A 12,010-nucleotide genomic window follows, 5' to 3' on the forward strand; every position below is an offset into this window, starting at 1 on the left:
CAGCTGGAGAGGATCACAGTCATTCAAACTCCTGGGCTGTGAACGAACCACACCCCTGCCTCCTATTTCTGAAGCACAAGCATTTAAAAGAAAGAGAAGAGGGGAAAGAAACGTTGGCCCATAATTATAGACATTCAAAGACAGCTATTCCCCCATTTACCAATTAGTCAACAGAGACCGATACAGTAAATTATGGCGAAAACTTCTGAGACATGTTCCTATTTCAAGACCATCACATTTTACCATAGGATCCACTGTTTTAAGTCATCTTTGTGCCCAGACAAGGACAGCTTCACTCTGCAAATCTGGGCATCATCTTAAACACGCCTTGCTGAAGCTAAGTCATCAGAGATGGGGCTGAAACTGTAATTCAAAACCAACCGCAGAGATATTATGGGAGAAAACGGTAAGGTCTTACCTGTGCTACTTCTTCAAAATCCTCATGACGTTTCTGCAAAGCCCTGGCCCGATGGAGCGATTTCCCTACACCTGTGTGTTTGCTCAGAAATGCTTCTCCATGGTTCTCAATCCAGTCCAGCACCTACAATGAAACACAGACACACATGCCATAAAAACCAGGCCAGCCTTGTCCAGTGTGAAGGGCTATCCGTTAAAGACACAGCTCTCTTATCAAAACTCTGTAGGACGCAAGAAACAAAGGAGAAAAAAATTGGAAGCAACCAGACGCTAACTTGTTGAGAATTACACCTTCTGTCAGACTTGCCGTCACGATTAAGAGTAATCAGCTCTTACTTTAATAAGTGCAAATCTGCTTATGTATGTGTTACATGCAATAACAATTCAGTTAAATCCCACCCCAGTTCACACATCCCCGAACCACCCACACTGCCTGGGTTTTGTGTGGGATCATGGTCAAGACACAGAGGAGCACTTTAACTTAATATAAGGCTCAAAGTTTCACGACTCAGACAGTTCTGGTTTTTAACTACTGAGTTCATGTTTTCCTGTCTAAGAGTAAAACATATAAATAAAACTCAAGAAAACAAAACACTTAAATGCCTCTGCCCTGGTCTTTGAGCATAATTTATTCCATAAACTAAGCTGTTGTGAAAGCCGAATATTTCATGAACAAAAATACATAAAAGTTCTTGACAGCTGAAACCCGCCACACTGAAGAAAAAGAGTGAAAGTAAAGCAAGGCAACCCAGTGTTTCTAAGGTCATGCCTGGAGCCGAGCGCACCAGTGGCTTCTGTGCTTGAGAAGCTGCACACAGGATCAAACAAAACATTTAGACATCAAAGACACATCCGTCTCTCTCTGATGGAGAGGGGAGAACCAGCAAAAAGGCTCAGCCAGTCGTGCCTTTAGCTAGAAGCTTTCATGAAGATGTTACTTAAATACCGAAGGCGCTTGTTCACGGGTTTCGCGTGTTGCAAAAGTACTGGCGGTCCCCTGGGACTCGGTAACTAGTAACCACGGTAACCAACCACACAGATTCAAATGACGTTGGACTCCAGAACCAACTGGGGCCGCATGGCCAGGACAGTGGTCTAGAAGGTGTCCTGGAAGGGGGCCAGTCACTCAAGCCAGCAGGTAGACTGCAGAGTAGAGGCGCCTCGGGGGGAGGGAGCAACCACAGCGTCGGCGATACTGCGGTCAGCTCTACGGAGACAGGTGGGCACTCAGCTTATCACGGTGATCGTTTCACGGTACATGCAAACGTTGGCTGCCACAGAGCACGCCTGACACTAACCTGGAGCGGCATGCCAACGGCACTTCACTCAAAAACCCGAATAAAAGTGGCCTTAATCTGAGGTTCTACAGAACCGGTCCCTCGCCCGGTCACCTGCACCGTAGACAGGTCAGCTGTGCAGACAGACAGCTAGAAACAGGCAGCTGGAAGGGCCAGAGCCCGCTGTCCAGGGACAACTGGACTCGTCCTCCTCGGCTCCACGCCAGTGACCTTCTGGCCTGACTGAGGGCAGGGGCCTTTCTGCCCAGAGCTTAGCGAGCCAGCAGCGCTTGAAAAGAAAACGGGCTGGAACCTGAATAAATCTCCGGTGGTCCTCTGTAAAGACCCTTTAGAGTGAGTAGATATGTGTGTGCGTGTGCGTAAAGACTTGCAGAATCAGTGTGTGTGTGTGTGTATGTGTGTGTGTGTAAAGACCCTTGTAGAATGAGCAGGGGTGTGTATGTGTGTGTAAAGACCCTTGTAGAATGAGTGGGGGTGTGTAAAGACCCCTACAGAATGAGGGGTGTGTATGTGTAAAGATCCTTGTAGAATGAGTAGGGGTATGTGTGTGTGTGTGTGTGTGTAGACCCTTGTAGAATAAGTGTGTGTGTGGACCCTTGTAGAATGAGTGTGTGTGCGCGTGTGTGTGTAAAGACTCTTGCAGAATGAGTGTGTCTGTGTGTGTCTGTGTGTGTGTGTAAAGACCCTTGTAGAATAAGTGTGTGTGTGTGTGTGTACGGACCCTTGTAGAATGAGTGTGTGTGTGTGTAAAGACCCTTGTAGAATGAGTGTGTGTGTATGTGTGTGTGTGTGTGTAAAGACCCCTGTAGAATGAGCAGGGGTGTGTATAAAGATCCTTGTAGAATGAGTGTGTGTGTGTGTGTGCAGACCCTTGTAGAATAAGTGGGTGTGTGGGTGTGTGTGTGGGCCCTTGTAGAATGAATGTGTGTGTGTGTAAAGACCCTTGTAGAATGAGTGTGTGTGTGTGTGTGTGTGTGTAAAGACCCCTGTAGAATGAGCAGGGGTGTGTATAAAGATCCTTGTAGAATGAGTAGGGGTGTGAATGAGTGTGTGTATGTTTGTGTAAAGACCCTTGTAGAATGAACAGGAGTGTGTGTGTGTGTGTGTAAAGATCCTTGTAGGACGAGTAGGGGTATGTGTGTTATGTGTAGACCCTGTAGAATAAGTGGGGATGGGCATGTATAAAGACCCTTGCAGAATGAGTGGGGGGTGGGTGTGTGTAAAGACCCTTGTAGAATGAGTGTGGGTGGGGTGTGTGGGTGTGCATGTGTGCACACACCCACGGTGGAGGGTGAGGTGGGGTCTGCACGTGCAGTCTCGCAGCAGGTGCTCAGGATGAAGACACATGTTCTCCTTGTTACCACTGTTCACTTCTGCACCTCTTGTCGACACCACATTCTGCCCGTCACCCGGGATCTCAGTCATTTCTACTCGATCAGTCTGTCTGTCAGGGCAGCCTCCCAGTCTGCCTGCAAGCTCCCCCTCCCTCCCCCTCGATTCTAGTCCCGAGCCACAGCCTTCCTGAGCTGCGGCTTCCTGCCTGCTCAGTGGGGATAATAAGGGGGATGCGAGCTGCCAGGCACCTTATACCCCAGCATACCAAGCACACAGCACATGAGCCGTCCACACCCACAAACCACCACCTGTGGCAGCTTCCATCTCGTGTCGCTCTTCGGGAGCGCAGGCTATAAACGTTCCATTGCTCTTTAGCCAGTGCACTTAGTACATTCGTTTTCTTTCTTGAGATTAGAGAGACCTTCAGTACCACCATTAGTAAGTAATGCCGCTTTCACCACTGACATCAAGCTGCTGTACTGCTTATGTGACAGTCTCTTAGCACACATTACAGAACACAGGTTCCCCTCTCACTCCTAAAGAAATGTCCAGTGACAACTTCATGACGTCTCCACTTCAAAGAGTGGATTCAGTGAACAGAACGGGCCTCTGGGCACCAGAACAGCGCCAGGCAGAAGACTGGGACCAACTATTAATATATTAAGCTTGAAAAGAGTCAAGAGACTGTAACACCCATGCTACCGTCCACCTGCATGAAGGGCTAGGAGACACTTTTTTTATTTTTTTATTTTTTTTTTTCAACATTCATTCACAATTTTTATTTTTTTATTTTTATTTTTTGATTTTTTTTTTTAATTTTAGTTTTTTATTTTTTAAATTTTAAAATATATTCCTCAATAGTTCTGTAGAAAGAAATGCAAGGTTTGGTAAACAGCAAACCTGATGAGTACTGATAACTCAATACTGACTTGAAGTAAAGGCACAATTTCAAAAAGTAAAAGACAAACGCTATTCCATAGAAAGAGCTGGAGGAAGCAAAACAGTCTTTGTTTTAAAAAAAAATATGAATTTGTTTTTCTTAGCCTTCAGAAAGCATCAGTTAGAAAGAAAAGCTATTATGATCCGACCACTCAGGATTACAAATGGGCTACAATTTTTCTAGTGGTTTCTTTTAGACAGAATTATAAATACAAGGTGAAACTATATTTCCAACAAACATGAAAGTAAATCAAAGGAGACTACAAATCCCAAGTGCATTTTGAAAACAGTGGCAGGCAATTATAAAATCTAGGACATGACTTAGCAACTGAACAAAAAAGATCATATTCAAAACCAAACTTCCCTACGAGGCTTTTGTTCCTCACAGGTTTCCCAGATGGCTGAAGAATCCTGAATGAACGCACCTGCCCAAGAAGCATCTGAAAGACAAGCTTGTAGAACTTTCCATTTAAAATGTAAAATTATTTCCAATCAGGAGCTCCATCAAGGCAGGGCAGCCAGCCCCTCCCTCACTCAGCCGTCCGTGGGGGTTGCTGCCATCCCCCGGCCTTGTGAGGACCTCCCCCAGAAAAACAACCAGGCCAGGAGAAGGGCAAAAGTCGGTCTTTCTTTACAGGCAGAAGAACAAGGCTGGGAAGTTGACGCCTCCTCGCTGTTCAGAGGATGTGGGGCAAGCTCGTTCCTCTGTACTTCAGTGCCCTTTAATGGCACCGTGTTCCAAGGCTGAGGTCACTCCACAGGGAGCCACTGAGACTTAAGACACGGATAATGGTCTCAGCATCTAAGTCAAAAGGTTAGCTGTGCAAGAAATCTTACAGATGGCTTAACTTCACTCCCTGCTTGTAATGTAATTACAAGGCTGAAAGCAATGATGGCAAATACAGACCTGACCTGATCACAGGGCCCTCCAGCTCTGAATTCTGTGATGTACGAGGCGTGATCCAATCAGTCCATCGTAAAGGAGATCAGTCCTGAATAGTCATTGTAAGGACTGATGCTGAAGCTTAAACCCCAATACTTAGGCCACCTGATGCGAAGAACTGACCCATCTGAAAAGACCCTGATGCTGGGAAAGATTGAAGGCGGGAGGAGAAGGGGATGACAGAGGATGAGATGGTTGGATGGCATCACCAACTCAATGCACATGAGTTTGAGTAAGCTCCAGGAGTTGGTGATGGACAGGGAAGCCTGGCGTGCTGCAGTCCATGGGGTTGCAAAGAGTCAGACACGACTGAGCAATTGAACTGAATTGAACTGATGTGTGTGGCGTAACAATTACAGTGAAATGAAGCAGACACAAAACTCAACACGCGTCTGTGGGCTCTTGGGGACTGAGGGGACGAGAAGGAACCTTCTAGTTTCAGCATATTCACCAGGGCCTGACAACCAGTGGCCCCTGCCATTTCTCTATTCCTCTCCAGAAGAGTCCACAGCTCCCCATTTCCTGCATCGATGTATTTCAAAATTAGAATTAAGCTTTTTCTATAATTTACTCCTAACCATTTTTTTTTTAATGGTTTCCAGGACTTCCCCGGGAAGTCTGAGAAGATCCCACATGCCGAGCAGCAACTCAACTCCTATGTCCCAAACACTGAGCCTGCACTCGAAGCCCGAGAACCACAACTCCAGAGCCCACAGGCCCAGAGTCCGTGAACTGCCCAAGAGAAGCCGCTACAATGACAAGCTTGAGCACCACGACTACAAAGTAGCCCCTGTGAGCAACGAAGACCCAGCACAGCCAACATAAACGAATACATGTGAAAAAACAGGTTCTGGAACGTTTCAAAGTAGACTAAGCCTAAGGCTCACCTGAAAATGAAGTTTGTTTTTTTAAAGTATCACAGTCCAGCTACACAGAGCAAACATATGATTCAGAACCAACTGCCCTGCGTTTCAAGAGCTCCTTCTTCCCAACCGCCACGAGAGCCCGGGAAGGCAGGAGCCGTGCTCCATGCACACCTTCTTGGCCAGAAGGGAGCAGGGGCAGAATCAGGGGGAAAAGCCTCGGAAAGAAGCTGGCAGGCTTCGAAGCTTTTCCATCATCCATCCATCCATCTCCTGGAAAAAATACAACTCACTCCTCCTGATATTATCCTCGCTTTAATTACATAATTACATACAATTTCTTAAAGACAACAAAGAACCTCAGGGAAGGAGGCAGGGAAGAAAGGAGGTAGGTAGGTTGTTATTCACAAAGTTTCACCTCGGATGTGCTGTGCTTAGTCGCTCAGTCATGTCCGACCCTTGGTGACCCCTGACTATAGCCCACCAGGCTCCTCTGTCCATGGGGATTCTCCAGGCAAGAATACTAAAGTGGGGTGCCACGCCCTTCTCCAGGGAATCTTCCCCACCCAGGGATCAAACCCAGGTCTCCCGCATTGTAGATGGATTCTTTACCATCTGAGCCACCAGGGAAGCCCTCACCTTAGATATTCCCATCGAACTCCAACCAAACCATCACCACCAAGACAGGCTGACATCTTTAGGAATTTCCCAAACTTAAAAAAATTACTTTTCCCATTCTTAATTTGGAAATCAATCTAAAATAGTCCAAAGTTGTCCAAGAAACATCTTAATATTTCCAGATGTTATCCAGGAAATAGGTCCAGATGTTATGCACAGCTTAAGTCTAGCTACTGAACTGTAGATATACACACATAACTACAAAAATACAGACACACACATGTGCACACATAGTTAATCCCTGGGCACTTTCCCCTTAGGGCAAGGATCCCCAGCCTCCAGGATCTAACACCTGATGACCTGAGGGGAGCTGATGTAGTAATAGAGATAAAAAGGGGCATAATAAACATGATGCGCTTGAATCATCCCGAAACGGTCCCCCAACCCTGGTCCGTGGAGACTGTCTTCCACGAAACCGGTGCCTGGTGCCAAAAAGGCTGAGGACCGCTGCCTTAGGGCACGCTGGTGATGTGGCTGGCACCCCACAGTGGGGAGACCAAGCTGCCTGAGGCTTGTCCTGGGCTCTGTCCTCTCCCTGTCATCCTGACCCCTAAGTCCCCTGGTTTCCCACGCCCCGTCCCACTGGCTCACAGCTCCACACCCTGCCTTCCTTATCGCGTCCCCTGCAGGCAAGAAATTCGGCTCTTCTCCCACCCTTCTTAACCCCAGGGTTGAACTGTCCGCTCCTTGGGAGCTGCGGTTACTAAGATGACTGACAGTCAAGTCTCTTCTCCAGTCCTATGATAAAAGACACTGAAAGCTCGCTCCAAAGCCCCCAGAAAGATCAGCAGTTAGCCTATGTCTGCTCCTGGCAGGTTCCCAATCCCTAAGCAAACATTCGCTCCAGGACTCCCTAACTCTACCTGAGAAACTCTCCAGGAAAGATGGGCATCGCCTAACTATTCTTCCCTGGTGGCTCAGAGGTTAAAGCGGCTGCCTGCAATGTGGGAGACCTGGGTTCGATCCCTGGGTTGGGAAGATCCCCTGGAGAAGGAAATGGCAACCCACTCCAGTATTCTTGCCTGGAGAATCCCATGGATGGAGGAGCCTGGTGGGCTACAGTCCACGGCGTCACAGTCAGACACGACTGAGCGACTTCACTTTCATGTTACCATTCTTATCAGGAGACGCAATCAGATCTGTGACTGTGGGAATGTAAACAGAAGAGGATATTAAACCTCAAGGTTTCCTAATGATCCTGATGAGAGAACCCATCCTCTGACTTCAATTAATAAGCACAGGACTGGTGAGATACAGGGACCATCCCTGAAGAGCCAGGCCCAGTGTGGGTGGAACCCGCAGGGTCAGGCATCACCGAGGGATGTCAAAAACCTAGCTGGCAAAAGCCTAGCAGCCCAGGACCCAAGGTGGAACCACGACTTGCTTCTCTGTAGACCTGAAACCCATTTCTTTGTGTTCAAGGGGCCAAAATCTTTAATATTTTAAGGATCTCGCATGCTGGCAACGTTCCCAGGCAAGGAAATGATCCCTCCCTTCTCCGGTCACCCCTTACTCCCCAACATTAACCATGAAGATTCCTTCATGAGGATCTCCCAATTAGATGACGACTCCATTGCAGGGTCAACTCTCCCCCATTCTAAACACAGAGACCTTAACCCCAGATAGTCTTCAATTAGCAAAATCGGGGAACTTCTTCCACTTCTTCATCTATTTATTCATTTCAACAAATACTATCTATTACACCAGACACTTGGCAAAAACACCAGAGAAAAGACGCAGCCCACTGCCCTCTGAACCTTCATCCCTGTCCTCCAAGACCCCTTGACTTGCATGTTGGTCCATGATGGGGACCCAGCCTATCTCCTCGCCTGGAATCTTGCTCTCACACCGCACTTGTCACCCTACAACCAGAGCCATCATTCCAGCATGAGTGGATTTCATCCTCTCAGTTCAGTTCAGTTCAGTCACTCAGTCGTATCTGACTCTTGGTGACTCCATGGACTGCAGCACGCCAGGCCTCCCTGTCCATCACCAACTCCTGGAGGTCACTCAAACTCATGTCCATTGAGTTGGTGATGCCATCCAACCATCTTATCCTCTGTCGTCCCCTTCTCCTCCTGCCTTCAATCTTTCCCAGCATCAGAGTCTTTTCCAATGAGTCAATTCTTTGCATCAGGTGACCAAAGTATTTGAGTTGCAGCTTCAGCATCAGTCCTTCCAATAAATATTCAGGACTGATTTCCTTTAACATGGACTGGGTTGATCTCCTTGCAGTCCATGGGACTCTCAAGAGTCTTCTCCAACACCACAGTTCAAAAGCATCAATTTTTCAGCGCTCAGCTTTCTTTATAATCCAACTCTCACATAAATACATGACTACTGGAAAAACCATAGCCTTGACTAGACGGACCTTTGTTGACAAAGTAATGTCTCTGCTTTTTAACATGCTGTCTAAGTTGGTCATAGCTTTTCTTCCAAGAACAGACGTCTTAATTTCATGGCTGTGGTCACCATCTGCAGTGGTTTTGGAGCTCCCAAAAGACAGTCTCTCACTGTTCCCACTGCTTCCCCATCTATTTGCCATGAAGTGATGGAACCAGATGCCATGATCTTAGTTTTTTGAATGTTGAGTTTTAAGCCAACCTGTCCTCTGCTACCAGAGAATCAAGTCAAACCCACAGCCTGCGGGTTTGAGCTTGATGTGGTAAAACAGGGAAGCGCTAACCCTCTGCAGGCTGGCCAGGACCACTAAATAAGACAGAAACTGGCGCTCAGGTTCACAAAACCATGCCCTCAGTGTGTCCCCCGAAGCTCACAGAAACAACGCCAGAGCCTTAGGCGTGGGGGTCACTGTTCCAAACCTGTCCCCACCCAGCTCTCCAGACAGCTGGGTGGAGAAATGACACTGCCATTTCGTCTCTCCTCTATCCCCCAGTTCCTGTCACCCAATGGTCAACTGCCTGACTTTCCACCCACCTATCCAAGACCAGCTCAAACCGTGCATCTCCCAGGAAGATCTTCCTGGCACCTGCCAAATTGGCACTTACATCGTGATAAACAGGAACCATCATCTTGATTACACGCTGCGTCCCTGATGTTTGAGGGTTTGGACAAAGCTCCTTGGAACCCCTATATCCGCTTAAGTCCTTACGGCACAGAGATGTCCCCTTAGATGGCACGTGCATGGCAGGTAGATGACCCCCGTGAGGGTGCCTAGTTTTATTTACTCCCTCATCTGGGGAGCAACTTAATGGGCAATATCAAGTTCATGCCTTGGCAAAATCATACTCTACAAAAGGCAAAGACATAGGCACTATTCTGAGCATGTTATGGGCTAATTCACTGGACTATTAAACAGTCCACTCTCACTAGGCGAGTCAAAATTGACCTAGTCAACATGTTTATCTCTCAGAATATCACACATTTAATTTTAGGTATTTATTAAAAAAAAAAAAAAAGAATGAAGCATGGACAAGACAAATCTAGAGTGGACTAGGTCTGCTTGACCATTTTTTCCCCAGGGTATTAGCTAGTAGTCCAACACCCACCTGGAGAAGAGTTTTTCCAAGATATAACTCAGCGAGGGTGACGCTCGAACACCTGAAAGGGCTGCAGTGGGACAAGAGGGGAGGACCCACGGGCTTTTATTAGGAGAAGATCTCCCCGTCAGAGGGGCTTTTTTGGGGGGAGTCAGCCTACTTCAGGAAAGCGGGTTTCTGGGGCCCATTCACCTCATGTAACATGTTGAAGCCACTAAATCCACCAAGCTGAGAGGCGGGCAGACCACACCAGTGAGTGGGAGAATGGGTTTGATGGCATCCTGCTGTGGCCTGCTTCCAACACTCCCGCCCCACGTGAAGGAGTGCAGCAAGATGCAGCGTGTTGTCATGGTAAACTGAAGCTGGTCCTAAACTGAAAACCACTGCCAGGCAGGCACACAAGTCTTCTTTCATTCATTCATTCATTCAACCAGACATCCACTGAGGGCTGCCCTGACCCACGGGCTAAAGGAACAGGCATACTAGGTGACCACGAAGACATACGACACGCGCGCGTGGGAAGTTACTTCAGTCATGTCCAACTCCTTGCAACTAGCAAGGCCCCTCTGTCCATGAGATTCTCCAGGCAAGAATACTGGAGTGGGTTGCCATTTCCTCCTCCAGAGGATACTTTCCACCCAGGGATTGAACCCATGTCTCGTAAGTCTCTTGCCCTGGCAGGTGGGTTCTTACCACCAGCACCACCTCGGGATGACAAATGGTATTTGTTTCATTTTTAAGCTAACGATGACCAAGGTTAATACTGTCTAATAGGTAGGATGTGTGTTTGGGGAGGTCTTCAGCAAGCCTTCCAGCTGCCTGCCCCACCCCCATCCTTAGATTTGGACCCAGGGTCAGTGCTCTGGGACAGCACTTCAAGCCCTCCCACCCCACAGCGCCTGACTCCCACCCCAAATACTGTCCACACAGAAATTATGAAATTGCCTTTGCTTGTTATAAAAACAAACACACAAAAGAAAACTAACCACTAAAGCAAAATTATGTGTGTTTAAAGAATCAAATGCCATCCCCCCAAGCCTTCTCTTCCTCAAGGGCACTCGCTGTTAATGGTCTCACATCTTTTCTTGCAAGAAATCTTTCACAGACAGGGTTACATTCTTCTGGGAGGGCTGTCTTCACAAGAACATCTTCATCCTCACCGCTCGTGTGGAAGCTCTTTTTCTTCTTCCTCAGTATTTACAGACGCCGCCTCACGACCCAAAGCAAGCTGACAAAACCACACGTGGGTTGGCTAACTGGCTTATTATGTTTCTGTGGACTTTGCTTTGGTCTTTACAAGTGTATCTTCTGCTGACGGCATCTTTCTAAAGCTCTACTATTTCCTTCGCTTATCCTCAGCTTACCTTTCCTGGCCCATGCTCAAGAGAGCAGAATTTTTCCCTGTGTGTGATTAACTTCTCGAGTTTCAGAAACACATTTTCAGTTCTGACAGCCTACAGAATCCTCTGCGGGCAGCTGCCTACTCTGCTTCAGGCTTTCAACTTGGTTCCTTGCCCCACAAGCCAAACCGACAGAGCAGTTTCCTGTTTGTATAACGAGTCCAAACCATTCCCGTTCACTTAATCGACAAAACGTTTCCCTTCAAGAGCAATTGTCATTTCTACGGAATGCTCACAGAGCCGTGGACTGCAAAACACCTTCTCCTGCCCACATCCAACCCTGTTCTGGTTCCTGAGAAAAAACATGGCCAGCTTAATGAACTGGTTTTGCAATTATCATAATTACCTTTCTACCTAGAAAAATTAAATGTTGGCTGTTTTCAAATTCGAGCGCAGCGAGTGCTTGGCACCAAGCTAGGTGGTCAGACTCTTCAGCCTGTTCCCCGAAGCTTCCTTTTCTGAAGCGAGAGAGGCCCAGGAGCTTATTCCTATGCGACTGGACACCCCAAGGAGCTCTGAGAGCTGGAGAAGGTGGAGGACAGCTGCTGCTCCCGTCATGGGTCCAGAGTGCGTGCTGGCCCGTGGATACATAATGAACACCTGATCCAAGGGATACGCATGCAGGCAAGAAAATCCT

At 47.6% G+C, this 12,010-nt stretch overlaps 1 protein-coding gene across 2 annotated transcripts in view; it reads right to left on the reverse strand.

The window, feature by feature from the left end:
- TRIO (trio Rho guanine nucleotide exchange factor) overlaps positions 1-12,010 on the reverse strand; it is a 356,120-nt gene that overhangs the window by 174,978 nt on the left and 169,132 nt on the right. For both annotated transcript variants that reach the window (XM_069556151.1, XM_069556152.1), the window contains exon 10: positions 419-541. In XM_069556151.1, the coding sequence (XP_069412252.1) occupies positions 419-541 (123 nt within the window). The remainder of the gene's footprint in view (positions 1-418; positions 542-12,010) is intronic.

This window comes from Ovis canadensis, chromosome 16, assembly GCF_042477335.2.
Source record: "Ovis canadensis isolate MfBH-ARS-UI-01 breed Bighorn chromosome 16, ARS-UI_OviCan_v2, whole genome shotgun sequence".
Lineage (NCBI taxonomy): Eukaryota > Metazoa > Chordata > Mammalia > Artiodactyla > Bovidae > Ovis > Ovis canadensis.